The sequence below is a fragment of the Anser anser genome (assembly GCF_964211835.1).
Source record: "Anser anser genome assembly, chromosome: 2".
NCBI classification, from domain to species: Eukaryota; Metazoa; Chordata; class Aves; order Anseriformes; family Anatidae; genus Anser; species Anser anser.
Genome location: NC_139721.1, coordinates 140,278,139 through 140,299,276, shown reverse-complemented (window position 1 = coordinate 140,299,276; position 21,138 = coordinate 140,278,139). Strand labels below are relative to the sequence as shown.

Genomic DNA, 21,138 nt, shown 5'->3' with positions numbered 1-21,138 from the left:
TGATAAGCATAGATGCATAATGAGAGAAAGAAAAACAGGAATTAAAAAAAAAAAAGCAAAACCAAAAACATTGTGGTTGATTCAGCCTGAGGAATAGGTGGAACTATTTTGTAAACAGTTCACACAGTTGCTTAGAGCAGACAACAAGAAATACAGGGTTGGCTATTTTTTTTATTTTTTTTTTCATTTCTCTAGGTATTATAGAAGCCAGGTCTAGACAGCAGCCAACGTATAGAAGCCTCTCTTGAAGACACAGCCAAGCTGGTTTTGAATTACTTTGCTAGATATTAATAACAACATAGCCCATTCCTGCTCAGGAATATTCTGCTTAGTCTGCACTGAGCTCTTTACTGCTCCAAAGACTAAAGCTCATTTGGGAAAGCCTGCTGCAGTACAGTCCCACCCATTATGTCACTAACTGAACTCCCTGGGCATTTACAAACCACTTCCCAATCTTTGAATGAGCAGAAATTATTTGCAAATTCAAGCAATTACCTTACACTTTTTCGGAGTCTCTATTTTTTGCAGCTCTTTAAACAAATGAGCAATACTGACCTTGTCAAGTGCTGCCTGCACAACTGATTCACTCTCAGTATCCAAAGCTGACGTTGCCTCATCAAGCAGAAGAATTTTGGGATTGCGAACCAGAGCTCGGGCAATTGCTATTCTTTGCTTCTGGCCTCCGCTCAGCTGTGCCCCTCTTTCTCCAACCACAGTTTCAAACTTCTACAAGACAACCAAACACATTTGCACAACAGTCAGTGGCACAGTCCTTTCACCACAGAAAGGCAGTGTAAAGAAATGGCACATCTGTGTTAGTAGCCCCGGCAGCATCCTCTCCTTCCTCTAAAACACTGAGCATTAAGCATCCACTTAAATAAACCACCCAATGGTTTGTGCCTACAGAACTCTCATAGTTCTCCAAATGCTCATTTTATGCCAAAACTAACATTTTTCTCAAAAGTTATGAGGAAGCTCTGCATAGCTCTGCATATTCACAGCTCTGGGAACAGCTTCCTCTACTAAGGGGAATCTCTCCTAAGGAATACTTTGGTGTGAGTAGGTTGAAGGGAAATTATTTCAGCAGGACAGCAGCTTGGTTACCTTGGGTAGCTTCATGATAAAATCATAAGCGTTAGCTTCCTTGGTAGCTTTCTCAATTTCTTCCATGGTGACATCCTCTCGGCCATAGTGAATATTTTCTGCAATGGTAGTAGCAAACAGCACGGGCTCCTGATTCACCACACCAATAATCTCCCGCAGATATCTTACATTTAGGGTCTTAATATCCTGCCCATCAATGGTAATCTAAAGAAAGGAAACGGACACAGCCCATTTACTAAGCGTTCTGGTTAAGGACAGAACGAGGTCTCTCTCCCCAGGCTGGCACATGGCTTTTGACGGGAGACTTGACCATGTCATTTGAGCATGGGCAACAAGACCAGAAGCTGACTTTGAACAACTGCGACGCACAGAGCAGTCATCTGGCTTGAGGTGTCTTACCGTGCCTTCCTTGGGATCGTAAAATCTCTGGATGAGCTGAACAGTTGTACTTTTCCCACAGCCACTGCCACCAACCAGGGCTACTGTCTGGCCACAGTTGACCTTGAGATTCAAGCCTTTCAGTATCTGTGTGCATAAGAAAGTTTGACCAAAGCATAACAGCTTGTAAAATGTCAATGTAAATTTGCAGAAACTCTAAAGACTACAGTAAAATATCCTTCATGTTTACAGAATAGCCTGGTACATTCCTCTGTTTTTCAATTTAAGTCAGGTTTTATTGTACTGATACGTCAATATATTTGTTACATCTTTGTGTATTTAGTAGCACCCTTATTTATCAAGTCATTACTCTTCCAAGAACATTTATCATGAAAGCTAAAAGAAGAAGTACAATATAGGGCATTTGTGTGAACCCAGTATTGTATATATATTTTTTTTTTGTCAGGTTCGGTATCTGCCCTGAAATTCCTGTATTATAACTCATTTCAAGAAAATAAAAAATATAAAAATCGCTCTATCTGCATACATGAAACAACAGCCCATTGGTGCATTATATCTGGTTAGGTATCACCCCAATGTATATTGTTACTATGGGTATGGCCAAACACCATAATTATAAGTTAAGAATGCTGTAATTCTTTCTTATTTTGGCATGACACTGCTGTTCTATTAGTGCCAGCAATGCTGATAAAACCCTTATATGTCTGCAGTCATAACGTTTGCTGCAAAGTGGTGATTTCTCAGTTTTGAATACGTTCACATGGTGTTTAAAATGACAGAAGCTCCCACCAACAGAATTCTTAACTTTCCTATTATCAAGAGATTGGAACTAGTATTGGAGAAGTTAAATAATTTTGTAAAAGATCTCTGAAGTAGATAATGCCATAGGGTTAAAATATTGATTATCAGAAATTCTGGAAAATTTTGTAAGAGACCTCTAGATAAGAAAGGGGAAAAACTGCATTTGAAATTGTGGAAGGAATGGCTTGGAGTTTGCGGAGTTTCACTGCACTATGAAGAGATTGTTCCTTCTGCTCCTCTCTTCAAAATGCAACATTTCACACCAATTGCAAAAGTGATGGTCTGCTTTCCATGCAGATGTGCTCACTCAGGGAGGTGGCAAAAGTGCCAGAAATCACTGAAGCTGTAGAGGAAAAGAGCTTTTCTTTCCCTCTTACATTGCTGTTGGCCTATGGGAGCTTTTTTTTGTAGCTTTCTCCAAAACTTCAAGAGGCGGAGAGACATCTATAAACCTCTGTGTAATGAGACAAAAGGGAACTTTTGTCTTGGATAGTTCTTTTTCAGTTACCAATGAAAAACAACTTATAGTTTTGTTTTCACATACTTAGCATAGCGTTTCATATTATTTCACTCAGAAGTAATCCAGTAGGAAGCCCTCAGGAGGAAGTTCTTAATTTAAAAGAAGAGGGAGAGCTGAAATTCTGTTAATTTTGAACTAAAATGTAGCTGTGACAAAAAGAAGTCTGGCAATGTCATTGCACACAAAGATCTGCTCAGTGCCTTGGGCAAGTTTTGAAGCCCTTTTTGGCGAAGGGTTCCTGCAGCTATCTAGTGTGATAAATTCTTACCCATTGATATCACATGCATCTGCACAAGTTTAGGAATACAGAGTGAGGTCTGTTAGGCACTACACTCTTAGACCATAGTCAGTATAATCACTCATAGACTATAGTCAGTAGGCTGTATGCAACAGTGTTTTCACTAATGCAGTAAGTTTCCTTGCATCTTCTGGTTTGTTCATCATTCTCATTTTCCTTTGTTGTGCAACGTCCTTCACCCTTCATCCCCAGGATTAAAGTTCTAAAAAGGTGACCTCTGGAATAGATAGAGGAAGAAGTAAAAAACCCAGCCCTTCTCTAATACTAGATTACTATTCTCACTGAATTCTGTATCAAAATGTTTATCTTCACTGTCTTTGTATTGATTCTAATGGCAACTAATATAAGTACCAAATGATTTCAATTGATCTCTTCAGAAACTGGCAAGTTGCAATATTTTTTGTTTCTTTCAAAGCTGACTAAAATAGCTCTGTTCTTCTCTGTCTTCACTGTCTACCTGAACAAGACGGGAACGAATCCCTTTTTAGAGATTAGTGAAAACAGACTTCCTTCACATTGGAATAGACTTATTTTCCAAGACATTCTTAATAAATGTATTTTCAGAAATCGTTCAGACCTCTTCTATCCCCAGTTAATTACATCAAGACATACCTTAATGAAAGCTCTCAAACAAAACTCTCTGTTCCTTTGGTGGGGCAGTTTTTGCATTGTAAATGCAAGAAACAAAGTGTTAGATCTTCTGCCAATTTCTCAGATAGATACTTTTAACAGACTTACAGTGTGAACAATCTGGAAGATCAGTATACCGCGATTACATTTTTACTGTGTTAAACTAAGCGTTAGTATGATGAGTGTTTTGCATTATATTTATGAATTATATTTATTATTATAGTTATGAATTATTAGGGCATCCAAGCTTTAGTGCAAATTTCATATAGCCATACCCTTTTTTTTTTTTTTTTTTTAGTGTGCTTTAGTTAACTAAACTATTCTGGCTAAAACAGATATTGGTTCTAGATAAAAACAAAAGTTTCCATTATTTCTAGGAGTCTTATTTTCTTAATTATAACAACTGGTTTTCCCTGAGACAATCAGGTTATCTTAAGTGGAATCTGAATCACTTCCATGTGTAATACCTGAATATCTGGCCTAGCAGGATAATTGAAGTAAACATTTTTGAATTCCAAAGTCCCCTTAACATGGTCCGGTTTATAGCCAGCATTGGATGAACTGTCAATCTGAGGTTCCTGTGCAGAGTAACATGGCAAGAAAAGGGAAAACAACAAAAACATTGTTTAGATTTCTAATGACATTTTAGCATGATACAGGGCTGTGAAATCTTTGACGTCAAATGTTACCATACAACAAGGCATACATAGCAAGCCTCATTACAAAGCAGCAGAGCAAAAATAACTACTTAAATGCAAGAAGCTGCCAGTGCAGGCAAGTCTGTCTGCTCTACTCTGTGCTCATGTGGCCTCACCTTGAGAACAGCATACAGTTTTGGGAACCACAGTATAAGGAGGACATAAAACTATTAGAGAGTTTCCAAAGGATGGCTATAAAGATGGTGAGGGGTCTGGAGGGCAAGATGTATGAGAAGCGGCTGAGGTCCCTTGGTTTGTTCGGCCCCGAGCAGAGCAGGCTGAGGGGAGGCCTCATGGCGGCCTGCAGCTCCCTCACGAGGGGAGCGGAGGGGCAGGCGCTGAGCTCTGCTCTCTGGGGACAGCGACAGGACCCGAGGGAACGGCATGGAGCTGGGACAGGGGAGGGTCAGGCTGGGGGTTAGGGAAAGGTTCTGCACCCAGAGGGTGGTCGGGCACGGGGACAGGCTCCCCAATGGTCGCAGCACCGAGCCTGTTGGAGTACAAGAAACATCTGGACAACACTCTCAGATGTATGGTTTGGGTTTTGGGTGGTCCTGTGTGGAGCCAGGAGTTGGACTCAGTGATCCTTGTGGGGCCCTTCCAACTCAGGATATTCTGTGATTCTAGGGGTTAGCAGCTGTGGCAGTATTAACATGGATAGGGAACTAGGTTTTAATGCATTTAATTTTAATGCAGCACAGAACAGTTCAGAATCAGGCATATGTCTGCACTAATATGCAAAGGCATAAATTCAATTTATATGACAACCCAGGACTAATTTTAAAATAGCATTGCTGTCACTATGATACTTTAACATCAAAATGACTGTAGCCCCTGCCAGCCACTAAAGTATGTACCAGACATCTGGTAATTAACTCTTACAGTTCAAATTAATCCTTTTCAGTCAGGGTGCTCTTGTCACTGTTATCTCAGTTAGTTACTTGAGTTAGAATGGATATAATTTCTTTTTCTTCTTTACCTTGTTTTTCTGAAATACCAGGTTAAAAAATAACAGGCAGAAATTTACATCTTGCTCATTTAAAGGCTCACATCACAGTATTTAGATGCTTGTCCTGCATCCAAAGCTGTTAGGTAGAATTTTTAAATGTTATGATATTGCATCCACAATTGTTTGGGCTTGATAATTTTCTATTCAGAAAAGAAGTCAGATGTTCAATATTTTCAAATGACAGCCATGGCAAAGATACTCACATTGTCTATAATACTGAAGATTGCATAGGCAGCTCCTCTTGCATTGGCAAATGCCTCCATGCTTGGTGCACTAGATCCAACCCCAAAAGCTCCAAGTAATATAGAAAAAAAGACCTAACAACAAAACAAAATATACAAACAAAAAAACAAAATAATACACAGCTGGAATTCACTTAGCTTCATTTATCTAAGAATATTTGCTATCCTTCCTTCAAGTAGATTCATGCATGCTGTGCAATACGAAGAAGTCTAAAAGCAAAGCTGCAATTAAACAAGTGGCAATCATTTAAACCAAAAGGAAACATTTATAGGAAATAAGGAATTTTCAAGATCAGTCTAAAATTTCCCCATTTCACAATTGGCCCATAAAGAGACTATTGTAAGTTTCTGATGGCTGGGGTTCTTCCTGAGAGTGACAATAAGATATTTACAATTCCACCTGAGGAAAAACTAGCCAGCAATTACTTCTATGGTTAAACACAGAAAAAAATAATCTTTCTATCTTCATATGGCATAAAAACAAGAGTAATCTAACCCAAAAGTTAAAGACAAAATGTTCCACTCCAATGTACTACTGGCAAGAACAGAACCAAATATTTGAGGAAACTGGAGACTTCTTCATGTGAAACTAAAATTGTTTGCCACATCAATAACAGACTAATTTCCACTCTAATTTTTCAGCCTTGGGTTTGACGTTTTTTGTGCTTATTGTTTCTCTGAACACATGCAACTGTACCACTCATTTCAGATGTTGGGAATAAATACCCATTTGCATTTTATCTTAATCAGATCTAAGTATTAAACAAAGCTTGCATTACAGTGCAAGTTGCTAGTGACCCAGAGGCAGTGACAGTCAGTATGGATTTCTGCAAGGACCAGCAACAACCCCTGCTCTTCAGTCAGGTGCTGCTTGCATGAAAGCAAAGCTCTTTTCCAGCTGTTTTCTACAGGGTGTTGGTAGTACAAACTCACCTGCCTGGCTTTGCCCTGAAGTGGGCAAAATGGACTTACACACTTGGTCACAAATGAAAACAACGAAATGAGCTCTTAGGTTTTAGCACATGGCACCTGACTGTAACGGACTGGATGGCTTCAAGAGATGCTGACATAGCACAGATGTTAACTTGTTAGCAGGAAGGCTGCGACGGGAATTACAACTCCAACCACGTTATCATATTCCAAGCTTTCCAACAGAAAGTCCACCTTGATATCAGTGAAGACAATGACTTCAGGTCAGCGAACTGGGACTAAGACAGCATTTAATTTGTTATAAAACAAATTGTACCTGAAGCCTGGTCTTTCTCTCCTGATTGCAACCTCCTGGCATGGACTCAGGCTTCTAGAAGTCAAACCTCAATCTCCTAGCAAAGACCCAGTGGGACTGAATACAAAAATAACAACTAATTATTATTGATCCAAGCTGGCTTTTAACAAGGGACTTTCATGTGAGTGGTATTTATGTTGCTACCCAATTTACAGAAATAATCCATGATATGTAAAGCTATATTTTTTATTTTATTTTATTTTTTAACAGCTCTGAGAAAGTGAAAAATGCAGTTTGGAAACCTAACTTCAACCTGACTCAAAATTTAAATAAGGTTACACAGAATCAGTTCAATACTCTTCATAAACCTTGTTCAGCTACTGGTGAATACTTACCGTAAAGACATTTCCAATTGTATAGTCATCAGAGAGTATCAGAGTGGTTCCATACCAGAAGGCCAATGCATAAGATGCATATATCAAAAAGAAAGCAATACCTATGGAAATATTGGCTGAAATAACTTTTTTGATACCAATGCGTTTGGCTTCTTCTAAATCTTTTTGGTATCTGAAAGAAAAGGCATAAAAAACAGAGCATACAAGAAATTACTCTTCTTTCTTTTTCTATTCATATTCATAAATTCCCCAAAGCACATGTCAAAGTTATGTAAAATATTTTAGTAATCAAATCCTAAGAAAGACCTTGCTATGAGTGGGAGAAAATGTATTGACTGTCCTTCATGTCGTAACAGGTTGAGCTGATCAACTCAATCTGGACCACATCATAGATGACTGTAAAAGGCTGTGGCAAAATGCTAAACAGCTGTAAACCTGTGATTTCTGGAATATTGCAATAGCAAGAAAATATTTCTGATATTACAAGGAATATTGTTGCATAAGTAAGTGCTGCTGTAAAGAAAGGAGAACTGGTGATTTGGAGAAAAGAGGATCAATTTACATCAAAATCTCTCAGGGGAATGAATATAAAGGAGATATTGGGATAGTGCTTGTATCTGATATTCCACATTGGACTTGGACAGAGAGAACAAGTCAGTCACATGTGCATGACTGTGAGAGACTCCAATTTTGTAAATATAAACTGAAGAATCGAATGCTAGTAGTAGCTGCATGACCTGTGTGCTCTGGGAAGTGATAGCTGACAAGTTTCTTTTATAAATAATCACTGAACAAATAAAAAGACTTTTTTTCTTTTTTTGAACTTAGTTCAAGGCTATTAAGATAAAGCTGGATATAGATAAAAATCAAGGATTGTAGGTTGAATCAGTTAAAGTAATTACAGCCGAGCGCACACAAAAAATGTCTGCAACAAAGGTTTTTCATTTCATGGGTCTTGGAAATTTAGAAGTATTGACATGACAATTGCACCAGAAATGGCTCCCAAAATGTAGTTCAGTCTCAACTTTCAGTAAGAAAAAAAAGGGGGGTGAGGGGAGCAACAAAAATATGTATGGTACCAAAAGCAGGGAAGGAAAATGGTAAGAAAAGAATGGTGATGCACTTTTTATTCCAAAGTACTGAATAAACTGGCAAACCTAACAGTGGTCCAGCAAAGACTTTTAGTGATTGATTTAATGTTGAAATTGTGGATAAAGCCACAGGACTGAGGTATGCAAACAGTGACCTGAGAAATTACAAGCTGGTGCCTGGACAAAAACAGTATAAAAAGCTTGTAAAAATAAATAAATAAATAAATAAATAAATGAAAAAGAAAGTACAGTGAAACAAAATAAAAAATAAAATCTGTCATAAGCTATGAAAGCAAAGGATTAACCCAATTAATTTTCTTTAAGACTGTCTTTCCTAGAGAGGAAGAACACAGTAAACTAATCCATCAGGACTTCATTTATACCATATAATGCCAATTTATCCTAAAGCCATAGGATAAATTATTACTTGAACAGTAGTTGTAATAATAGAATGGTACGGTAAGGAATTGTTTGAAGGAATATAGTGTTCAGTGGCAAGTTGTAGTACCCAAGGGATTTAAAAACATAAGTTCTTCAGTCGGTCTTGGGATTTATTTTTTCTAGTCTTTTTAGTGGCTTTGACAGATAAGGAGTATTTACAATAAATAAAATTTCCTGATGGTAGAAGAATGAGAGGATCAGTGCAGAGGACAAGTGAGAGGACTAGGACAAAGGAATATCAGAATATCTTGCAGAATTAGATACATGATGTTGGGAGATAAAGGTAACAGAAGCAGATGAACTGTACTTCCGTAAAGTAAAAGACAACAAATTTAAAGAATAGAGATGATCAGTGAAATGGAAAACCTATATTGTATAGGAAAATCAAATTAACTTTACTGTGATGGCCTAGTAAAATGACACCTGAGAGACTTTATGATTTATTTCTATAAATAATACAGGAAAGTTAACCCACGGGAAGGAGCTATGAAAGCAAAAGTGCAGTGCTGGTACAGAAACAAACTCATAGATAGGAATTCCGTGTATGCTTTGATGGAGGGATGCCCAACCTTCAAACAGTCAAGTGGTAGAATAGCTTCCCTGACTGCAGCAACAGAGTTAAGAAGACTGCTTCTTTCAGGATGGACCTTTTAGGCTTATTAGCAGAGGAAACAGGTGATACATTTGTTTACTACAGTAGCAGACCCTGGTCTCTGTAACTTAGGAGGTCCTTCTTACTCTGGAAAGACATACATCACATTCAGGGTACCTCAAGATATTTTAGGTTTTTGCTAAATGCCATAGTTATTAGAAATGAGCTTTTTTTCACCATTGGTACGCTATGTATAAGATTTCCAGAACATGGAAAGGCCTACCCTTCTCTCTCTCTCAAAGTTGTAGAAGCACTAGGAGAGGACATAGAGCACCATCAATGTGTTATTTTTTTCTGATTCTCTTTATTCCTTTCTCATTGATTTCTTGTTTGCTTTAGCAGCCACCAGCCTGGAATGAGATGGGCTTAGGAGATGCAGAATCTCAAGTACAAGATGGGTGAGTCTGATAGAATTAATTTCTAATTTATAAAGATCTTTCTCACTGTCATAGGGTAGAATATTTTGTCATCATTAAGCATGTCACCATTGTAATCTCTAGTCTACTGTTACGCTGATGGAAAAAAAAAAGTGATATATATATCAGGATGCATAGCAGAAAGTGTCTGACAAACAGTGTTTCAAGGATGAGCAGGAAAAAGAGCAGATGAGAGCTACAAGGGTGATGAACAGCACCGGGTAACCAAAGAAGGATGCTGGGGTGAACTGGGAAGCAAGGCATAGATGCCCAAAGAGCTTCCTTTAGCTTCCTGACTGTGAAACAGTGGTGGCTGGAACATAAGGGAGAGGCAAGGGATGGTGTATGTTTTCTCTGAATGATACAAATGTTACTGAACTTTGAGTCTGAAAACTCTGGCCAGCTTTTGTGGTCATGATGATTAACTTTAGATAAAAGATCAAAAAGATGGCAAGAATGATGTTCTGTGGTACAATATAAGTAAATACACGTGCATGCCCTTGGCTTGTGACCTTTGTGTTATACTTGTCTTTTCTTGCCACATGGCTGTTTTTTTTTGCTTTCAGTTTTCACTAGGTATATGAAGCCTGAAATACCACATGCTTTTTGGGAAAGAGAGTGCATGCATCTCTGCATATCTGGTGATGCTTTCTGAAACTAATAAAAAAAGAAAAAATAAAATTCAGCAGCAAAGACAAAAAATCAAAACCTCTTCAGACACTATTATAAAAACAGCCAACAAATTGAAACTTTTTTCTCACCTTTCAGTTTCTTTCCTCTGTCCTCCAAATGCTACCACAGTTCGAATTGCTGCCAGAACTTCCTCTGCAACAGCTCCTGCTTTTGCATATGCAGTTAGTTCTTTGTTAGTGAATGCAGAAATTATCTGTGTGCAAGAAAAATCATTTAACTTTCCTGTTCAAACAAAAACAGAACCAGCACAAGCATTGTTCTGATTTATTTGAATACTTTTTTTTTTCTTTTAAACTGGATTTCCTATCTACTTTATTATATTTTTAAAGACATATAGAAGATTGCACATTTTAAATAGAGTTGTGATTTTCATCTTAGGTCTAAAGGCAAGGCTGCCCAGTGTCACTGTAAATCAATAGCCAGGTGGTACTTAACACCCTAAATACCCCTTTGAAGGTCCTAGCCAAAGGCAATTACAGTTCTACAGATGAAGTCTATTTCTCTCTCAGAATGGTCTGCATTTACATCTCGTGCCGTTTTCAGGCAGTTATTGGAAGTGGAGCAAGTGGCAAAGAGATCTGGAGCAGAGGTCGTGGTGTGCTGGCTGCCTGGCGGTGTCTGCCCGTGCCCATATTCTAACCCCAGAGGCAATGACCTCCTCACCTTGGGGTCAGAGCCTGCAGACAGCCGTTACCCCAGGAAACCTGACTTACTGGAGGCTCATTCCAGGACATACCTGAGGTGACCTCAGCTGTGCAATCTTACCTCATTCGTATATTTTTTGATCTTTACTGACTGTACTTGGATATCTTGGTGTAGTAGTCATGAAGATCCAGTGAAGATGGCAAAGGTACTGCTTATTTACCCTTTCATATGAGGGCACGCTTAAATAAAGTTTACAGCAGTATAGCAGTACCCATGGAGGAGGCAATGTACTTCTTCAACTCCACCAGTGCCATGAGACAACTTTCTGCATGTAGGCAAGGTCAAAGTTCACGAAGAGCCAGATTACATGTTTAAGTTTTCAAATAACAAGTGGAGTTATGGAAATTACAGCCTACCAGTTTATTGAAAAATAACCCTTTTTGCCTACCTTTGCCCAGATAGCTGAAGAGAAGCCCAGAACGGGACTGAATGCCAGGATCACAAGTGTTAATTTCCAGCCTTTTGTAAAACCAACTATAAATCCAGCAAAAAACGTAGCCACTGCCTGAAAGAACATCCCTATTTTTTCCCCTATTCCTTCATTAATCTTGGAGATGTCACTGAAAAAACAAATGACATCCAAATGAGTAAGAAAGCATGGAAACCACAGACATGAATTCTTTAGATACGCTCACTTTGTCAGTATTTCTTTATGTTTCTAACACCTGAAGTTTAACATAGCTTCAAGTTTGCAGCCACAGAGTGCTTGGAGCAGTATTCTCCAACATCTCTGTTTCTCAGGATCCATTAAAATGATCCCAGGATCCATATAAATGACAGTATAGTTTACAGAGAAGTTTAATAAGATGAAATAACATGGTTTTGATGAAAGTATTACAACTGATTTGTGATAGTTAGAACACTCAGTTAGCAACTAACTGTTATTTAATACTTACTCAACAATTCTAGAGTTCAGTTCGCCCACATCATTTACATCAAACCACCCAATCTCCTGTCTCATTACAGCATGAAAAAATTCGTGTCTGATTCTTTTTATTTGCCTGCCAGCAGCTAGTGTCCAAAATGAAACTTGAATGTAGGCAGCGAAAAGAACACAAGCTCCTATTCCAGAATAATAATATGCATATCTGAAAGGAAACAAAAAGGAGATTTACAGCTGAATTAATTCTACTCCAAACAGGACTCCTAGAGATAGTTTATAATCCAGTTCTTTATACGTGCATTCAAAACAACACGGAAGGTTCTTACAACTACCTGCTATTTCTCTTTCTTCAGTATAATGAATATTTTTTAAGTTCTTTCAGAATCAAATTTCAGTTTTTATATTCTACTTATTTATTATACAGCTTTCAGGAATTAACACACAGATTTTAATTTAAAAATTAATGCCTCAAAGTCCACAAAAACAAAGATAATAAAAACAGGCTTAGAATGACATATTTTCTCTTAAAAACACTTCCCACAATGAATGAAAATTAACAGTGGGATTTTAAAGATGCTTAAGCTAAGTAAAAACAAAAGTTACTGTTGGGGATATCCACTTCATTTAATGAAGTCAGGATTTGACTTCATTACTGAATTTTAATTGTTTGTGTGCTATTATCGTTTAATTGCTTTGTTTAATATTATTTGAGAAATTTTAGTTTGGTTTTAAAATCTGTGTGCATTTCTAAAGAAAAATAATGAAATTTGTGTCTAGATACCATTTATGTAATCAAAACTAAATAAGGCTCCACACATATAAAATAAAATAAAATAAAATAAAATAGGAAAGCTATCCTATGTACTTTGTTACAAATGATTGCCAAAGATATTTTATTTGTGATTGCAATTAAAATATTACCATATATAAACTGAAAAATATTAGTACATTAATAAATAGCTGAATGAGTGCTGAATGTTGTTCTTAATCATTGCCAGCATAATAAAAAAAGCTACAAAATGCAGCAAAACTGGGAGGAAAAAAAAAACAGAATTCTGGCATTTGTTTGAATGCGTAATTTATGACAACACACAAGAGAATTTAATTCTGGTCCAGAATCCCTATGAATTATGGTTATTTCATAATATCATTGGTAAAAATTACATGGAAAATAAAAATATATTACATTGTGAATTATTTGTTCAATGACAATTGTTGAGAAAGTTACTTCTTTGATTTTGCCAGCTTTTTTGCATAACAAATATGGCCATATTTATGTTTAGATTCCAGTACCAGAATTTAGCCTTTTTTTTTTTTTTTTTAAATCAACAATTCCTAATTCTTATCCCACATAGTGGGGTTCTTGTTTATGCAACAAGGGTAGAATTTACTGTCTGTGATTACGTACTGCCTTCAAGGAGCAGGCTGTCACAGCTGATTTTTTAAAACAAACACCCTTCCTTGAGGTTGAACAAAAAGACAAGATTTACTTTCCCCCTTTGGAAAGAGACATGAATAAAGAGGAGCTGTTTTTTTTTCGTTTTTTTTTTTTTTTTTTTTTTTTTTTTTTTTTTATAATGAGAAAACTGAAGCAGAAGGAAAACCTGAAAAGGGCAAAGAATTAAGAAAGAAGAGGTAGGGCATAGGGGCTGAGAGAGAAGGTAATGACCACAACCGCCCCAACTGTAAGCCTGGAAATTGCACAGAGAATGATACAATGAGGTCCTACGGCCCCTCTTTGCAAATCATTGGTGCTTAACACCTTAGAAGACTGTGAAAAACACCTAACATGAGACTAACATGAAACAGCTTGCCAATAAGACAGTTTACTCAGACCACCTGTTTCATCTCAGTCCTTATTTAAATTCTATCCAATAAAAAACGTTAAAAATACACGAGCAAAGTACTTGGCCTAATTTATATTTTTGTGTTATGAGCTCTGCATATTTATTGGGCATTATATAAAAAGTATTTCTTTTACCAATTTCAAGTTTGTTGTCTTCTATCTGATAGCCGCAAAGTGAATGAAAACTTTACTATTACCTGGTCAATTCATCCTCCAACTCTCCAAGCAGAGCATAAGAAAAAAATTCTGTAGAAAAATTGACTGACATATGGTTCAATAAAGAAAAATTTTCTGCAGAAAAAAAAAAGAGAAAAGCATATTAGTTATTTTTATTAAAAGACATGATAATAATTTCCTTCTGTAAAATCCTATCGTCACAATGCTGAATGAAGATTAAGAGCTGTCAGCTACCTAGCACCTGATTATGTTTACAGAAGTTTAAGATATTCAGCACATTACAAAGTATTTTCTGAAGCCAGAAGTGAAAATTCTCCCACAAACATTACAAACAGAGAAAAAAATCAAATCAAAACAAAACAAAAACAAACAAACAAAACAACAACAACAACACACCAAAACCCTAGCTAAATTCAGCTACTGTACACTAGCCTAAATTTCACATTTGAAAAACAGCATTTTCTCTTGAATATGTACTGATTTTAAGAACACTTTTAAAAACATTACACTGGATCCATAAAGCTCACCTTACTTAGTAGTGCTCTGAAGTACTTTACAAATGTAGGTTCATAAATAACTAACATTCAGAAAAATAATGAATATGGAATGAGGCACTTCCAATTGTCTAGGGTAAGCTTTTTTCTTTTTCTTTTTCTTTTTTTTTTTTTTTAATTAATTCTTGTTGCCAGAGGTTAAAGATGTAATTAACTTGTATAATGGATTGTCTACATGTGAAGCTAATCAGGACATGCAGTTCTGCAATATGCATTTGGCACTTCAATCTCAGAATAAATGTACCTTCTTTTGGTTTGGCTCTACACTAAGAAAGTGATTGTTTTGATCAAGTAAATGGACGTATAATCAGTCTCTTGGATGCTCCTAACATTCTTATAAACAAACACAGCAGTTAATAAATATTGAACTATCTAATAACTTCTGTGCTGGGTTATATATTTACTGCATCTGATTTTTTTTTTTGTTGTTGTTGTTAACAAGGCCTTTATTACATATTTTATCTTACATATTTAGATTTCTTCAAGAACTGCTTCTGATTTCAAAGCATAGCATTACACATTTTCTGCCTTCTCTTTTTCTTTTACCATTAGTCTTTCATCCATTTATTAAATTCCTTAACTCCAACTGTAATACTTCAAAGTCTTTCCTTTAAAACTGATATAGCAGTTAATTAGCAGACTGTGTGTAACAGCACAGAAAACTGGTTGGAGGAAGTGTGGAACTGGTCAAAATTACAGCCCTGTTGATTCTCACAGTAGGAAGTGATCCAGTGATGCATCTGACCCACAGGATACAGGCAAACGTCTTTCCTGGGAAACCTCAACAGCCTGAGGTGAGCTGCTAGTCTGTCCTTTCTTTTTCCCAAATATACCTTGCTTATTGTTGTATAAAAGCCATATTTCACCAACACCAGCTAGCAGTTTTTACCTGGATAAGTCATGTTTTCTGAAGTAATAAAACTATCTGTCATGTCACCAAAGATGATCATCATAACGGGGAGTCCTGCTCCATGGAGTATTGCCATGGTAGTGCCCAGCACCATGAGCAATTTGTCCCACCAGTCAGAGTATCGAAACTGAAAGTGGAAAAAGAACTGTGCTATAAACTTCTCTAATTGCAGCAAATGCATGAGAGTGACAACATAGTGTTAACAATGCAGAAAGAAGCTGTAAAATGTAAAAGAATAAGTTTAATACATAAGATAATAAAAACATAGCATAAACCAGTAACTTCTTAATTTTTCTAAGAATAAAATGATGGTTTTCATAAAATATGAATAATAATAAAATATTGAAAATATGTTTAAACAAGTTTTTCATTCAGTTTAACTACTTCCAGCTGGAATTTAAATTGATAACTATAGCTGAAATTAACAAAATAAAATTTAAGAATACAATGTTTATAATAATACATATAACTTTATAGTATCCATCCCCACATTTGGGGCTAGTGTCTCACTGTAAGGAATTGCAAGGCAAATATATCTGAAGCTGTATAAAAATGATATGTACTTCAGTGTTTCCATTTTATTTTTATTAATACTTCTCGTGAAAGAGTAGCCATTAAAACTGTAAATATGTTTGTGTCCTAAGAAGAGTAAAAATTTTATCACTCATATTGCATAGATGCATGCAAATGGAAAATGGGTTTTAGTCATATGCTGAAGCAAAAAAGTTTCTTAAATTCAGTTACTGGACCTGCATAGAGGTAGGAGCCGTGGGCTATCATGTCACCAGAATAAACTCTAGACAGGCTCTCAGTCTATGACAGCTGCGAGACAGCTCAGCCTTCTTGTGGGAGACCTCTCACACCCTGGGAGGGTGGCTTTTAGGAAGGGCTAGCTCAGAGCAGCGAACATATAGCACCTTGTTCCTGTCCCCATACTCCAAATGAGGAAGAAGAGAAAGAAAAATATGCAAGAATATCTTGTATATTTATGAATCCTCGAGTAAAACTGTAACTGCGTAGAAGAGAGAATGTGTTCAGCATCTTACAGCTCTTAAGTGGTACTCCAGTATGCCAGCCTGGAATACTGCTGGGAGATGCTTGCTTGTGTTATGCCTGGCCCTGCTGCCAGAAAATAGGCACGAGTGCTCTGACCAGGCAGCAGATGTGATTCCCAGTGGTACCCAAACCAAGAAGAAGAAGAGGATCGAAGCTTTTTCCTCCCCCAACCTGTAGTGATGGTCTGAAAAGATATGGCTGTGAAATAATCCCTTAACTTAAGCAGTGCTCTTTGGTGTATAGGCAAGGTCCACAGGGTGCACCTTTGGCTGGGTGCTCTTTGAAGGAGGTTTTTGCTGCAGTGGTTGACTGAATTGAGCTGCCCTTGTCCTTCAGGTGAGACAGAGCAGATTAGTGCTTCTCTGAGGAGATGCAGGAATTACCAGCGTGTTTTGTTTTGTTTTTCTCCTATGCGTGAATTTTTACCAATAGTTTCCTGCAGGTTTTCAGAAAATGTGGGGAAAGATGGCATCCCTGCTGAATGCATTGCTAGCCCTGGGAATGCAGAGAGTGCGGTGCTCATTGTCATCACTCCAGTATCTTACAAATGTAGTTTTCTCTTGCTTCCTCTGTGGACAGAAATGTTGCTTTAAATGCTGGTATTATCCTTCAGGAAGTAGTTTTCCACAGGCATTTGAGGGACTTGGGAAATCATTCTGCTTACAAAAGAAAGATTTCTTCCTTAAATCTACCTCAGATTCTGCTAGATGCAAATCTCACTTAATACTGAATAAATCCTAAGTCTACTAGTAGTTAAGCTAACAATGAAATTGAGTTAGCCTGTTAAATCTTATTGCTGTTATTAGTGAGAGTGAAGTACTGCAGGTGTTGCCCTGTCACTTCATTTCCAAGCTAATTCAAACAACTCATGTGCATTTTCATTTGAAGTTTTCAAGAAGGCAGGTAATAATTTTCTAAGGAAAGCTGTAATAATAGAAATTCTTATGGTATGTAATGAAAACTTTTTCAAATGATTGTGGTCAAGCTGAGAACCTGATTGGAACAGGTGTCTAGAGAGGCTGTGGTATTGCAATTGCTGGAGATTTTCCAAAGTTGCCTGGACAAGACCTTGATCAACCTGCTCTTTGATGTTAAGACTGTCTTGGAGAATGACATTGGGCCAGATGACTTCCTGAGGTCCCTTCAAGACTGAATTTGCCTATGATTGTTCTAACTACATAAAATGCAAAAACACTGTGGCCTGCATATAAAAGAAAAGATTACAGAAATTAAAACTGTATGCTTCTGAATCACCTGTTTAAAAATGAATGCAATTGTATCATAAAATCTGCTGTTGCTTGCTGAATATAAATGTAGATTTGGGGGGGGGGGCGGGAAGTGGCTGAGAAAAGACTTGTTAGTAATTAGTATAATACTGATAAGTTAGAATCAACTGCAAAAAGAGTGACTTGAAAATGGAAGCTAAGATTTCCTTGTTTCTGAAAATTTCTTTAAAAAAGTATTCCATTAAACAGCTATGCCAGTTTATTACAGAAGTTTTGGAGATATTTTTTCTGGCATGTGCACCCTTATGCTGGGAGCTTTCCTTTTTTTTCTCTGTCTCCAACTCATCACATTTCAGGTCTATGTTACAACCCCTCCCCATTTATCTGCAAATACCACTGTGTCAGCATATGTTGCTTGTAGGTTTGATAGTAAAAATTTTCAGCATTGAGAGGATTTAAGCCAGCTTACTCCATCTCCTGTGTATGCTTTTTCTTCAAGATGTATGTTGTTTAGTATAGCTCTGCAACATGAGTAGAAACACACATACAAAAATAACAAATTTTAAATGTTATGGTAGACTGGAATAAGTAAACATACAACATGAAACTTACCAGTGTTAACGGACTGACCATATTCAGTTTCTCAGGTTTCTTCTCGTCCTCGCTGCTAAAAAATCATGATTGTATTTTAAGTAGGAAGAGCACTGAAAACATCAAAGCAAACCTCATGAATACTACTACAACCATTGTCTCTTAATTGTGCTCAGAAGTATGGAGGGAGATAGAGGAATGTAAAGAAATTTCAATATTTTCTCAGTACTTTTCTCTGAACGTTGTCAAAAACTTTTCAAGAAGACTTCAGGTTTGGTATTGTACTAATACAGTGTCTATTGATGGGCTTGATGATGAGCTTTAAAATGTCTTTGACCTAGAAACCATTAGAAAGGAGGCATGAGAATGCTCTTATCTAAATAAACTGAGTTTCCCCTCCAAACAGCCTGTGTTCTCCAAATAAAACATAGCTCATACAACTTATTTTAAGGATGTAAATAAAATGTCAAACTCTTTCCCTTGTTTTGCAATGGGGATTTTCCTGACTCTACAAAGTTCAATGTCAGATCAAATACTAGTTTATCTTCTGCTGTCATTGGTGCAAGTTATTTTAAAGGATATGAAGCACTGTGACAGTCAACTGTTTTATGGACTCTTAACAATCCAGTTGGGATGAGTCACTCTTTCCAGTTCTACCACACTCGCAAGTCCGTTTCTGGTGGCTGGAAGTCCCACACAAAACACCCTAAACCTTCCCCTATAAGGTACATGGGAATTAAGTGTCTTTCACTGCATAACATGGGAAACAGTAAATTACTATGCAGGTCTTTAAATCATGGAATCTATTTTCCACCATGACCCATGTCTTTTTTGAAATGAATGAATGGGATAGAGGGGAGAGCATGCAGGACATCTGACCCAATTTGGACCCAGATTCTAGTAAAAAGTTACACTAATTTCAGAGACCTTGGAGAAGCATGCAACTGAACTGTCCTTTAATTAAATTAACTTCAGTTCTATTTGTATTTTTGCTCAGCCTTTCAATGAAACAGAATAGGTACTGCTGCCACTATTTTTTTTTGCAAAAGAAGCAGACAAATTTTCAATAACCCCAATTTAAAATTTTATTTATAACATCAATGTAGAAGCAAAGCTTTCTACTCCTCAGACTTCTCATGACCTCATGGATTCAGCTGGATTTACCTATTAACAATTTACCTATATTTAGATATAGTTAGATTTATTTATCTACATTTAGATATAGATACTGATGTATTTTTATGTCTATGTTTATCTACATTCTCTAAAAAGAACAATGGATATCAAAGACTTCCAAAGAAGGAAAACTGTGATCATACTTGTGTTTTTTATCAATAAAATTTAAGCCTATGCATGTAAAGGTAAAACATTAGTAGAATATTTTGAAAACAACTGCTATACTTACCATTTACATTCAGATCCATAATCCTGATATGATACAGCAATATTATCATCCCTTCTGTTTATGTAAGGCTTTGTTTCATCTTCAGAACCCATTTTAAATCTGTATAAAAAACAAAGCATCTCAGGAAAAACTACCAGTAATATTTATTAGGGAGAATGTAAATCAAATAAACTGAAAACCTATATCCTAATGTGCTATTTGAAACTAGCCTGTCTTCAGATTTTAGGCAGGACCCCAGTGATGTCCTCTGCATAATCCTTGGGAGTATCTCATTTCAAAGCATGTAAGTTTCTGCAGTTTTCCATAATATACAATAAACAGTAAAATGCACTTTAAAGTAGAATGAAATGTCACTGGATTTTTTTGCTCATTTTTTAAATATTCACTATTGGACATTGATAATCTGTCTCAGACAAAATAAATGCACTGACTTACCAGGAGAGCAGATCTTAATCTGTTCTGGAAGGTTATTCAGCAGTCAGTAGGACTAGCTTGGTTAGGACTGTGCACTGAGGTTGGACTTTGCTCATTCCGTGTTAAATTGTAGTGAGGAAAAGCTTTCCATAACTGGTGCATGCCAGCCTTTCGCAGCACCCTTGGAGTCTGCAAGGGAATACATGCACACCTGGCTCCAGAAATAGAATGCTCTACAATGAATGACTTTGAAAAGCCTGTTGTATCATTGTCACTCCTGAAAGCATCTCAGGAAGTCTCCTCTTAAATCCCTCCAAAGAAGTCTCTGTGTTAATGTGTTAATCATTTCTTCTAAGGCGCCCAAGTAATCAGGCTGACTGTGGAGAAGCACATTTCCTGGAGCAGACTGGGCATCACATTGGGCACCAAATCCTACCTTACACACTTTGAGGGGAGGTGCTTTTGGTATTACTGTTCAGCCCTCTGTGATCAAACTGAATGGGACTCTGAGGATACCAGTTATATCTTGCTATCCTGAGCCAAGAAGATGGAATTTGCAGAAAATCATATGCTTTCCTTAATAAAAAATGCTCATATGACTCTTTAGTCCTACTCTTATGACAGGCAATAAATAATGCACAAAAGTTTTATAATATGATATAAACCAGGTTATATTTTACCTCTCGATTTTGCTCACCTCAAAGTTTTATGGAAGATCATGTTTATATCTAGAAAATCAGTGTTGTCTTCCGAAAGT

General features: G+C 36.9%; 1 protein-coding gene across 1 annotated transcript in view; it reads right to left on the bottom strand.

Moving 5' to 3' along the window:
* The window catches only part of LOC310895139 (ATP-dependent translocase ABCB1-like), a 47,533-nt gene extending 26,846 nt beyond the window's left edge, over positions 1 to 20,687 (bottom strand). Inside the window, exons 1-14 of the mRNA XM_083826019.1 lie at positions 20,403 to 20,687; positions 19,968 to 20,066; positions 18,584 to 18,638; positions 15,669 to 15,816; positions 14,246 to 14,339; positions 12,216 to 12,407; positions 11,708 to 11,879; positions 10,683 to 10,807; positions 7,322 to 7,493; positions 5,663 to 5,776; positions 4,220 to 4,330; positions 1,504 to 1,629; positions 1,105 to 1,308; positions 556 to 726 (exon numbers count right to left, since the gene is read on the bottom strand). Coding sequence (XP_083682145.1) covers positions 556 to 726; positions 1,105 to 1,308; positions 1,504 to 1,629; positions 4,220 to 4,330; positions 5,663 to 5,776; positions 7,322 to 7,493; positions 10,683 to 10,807; positions 11,708 to 11,879; positions 12,216 to 12,407; positions 14,246 to 14,339; positions 15,669 to 15,816; positions 18,584 to 18,638; positions 19,968 to 20,059 — 1,776 coding nt within the window. The 5' untranslated portion in view covers positions 20,060 to 20,066; positions 20,403 to 20,687. The remainder of the gene's footprint in view (positions 1 to 555; positions 727 to 1,104; positions 1,309 to 1,503; positions 1,630 to 4,219; positions 4,331 to 5,662; positions 5,777 to 7,321; positions 7,494 to 10,682; positions 10,808 to 11,707; positions 11,880 to 12,215; positions 12,408 to 14,245; positions 14,340 to 15,668; positions 15,817 to 18,583; positions 18,639 to 19,967; positions 20,067 to 20,402) is intronic.
* Positions 20,688 to 21,138: the final 451 nt, after the last annotated feature.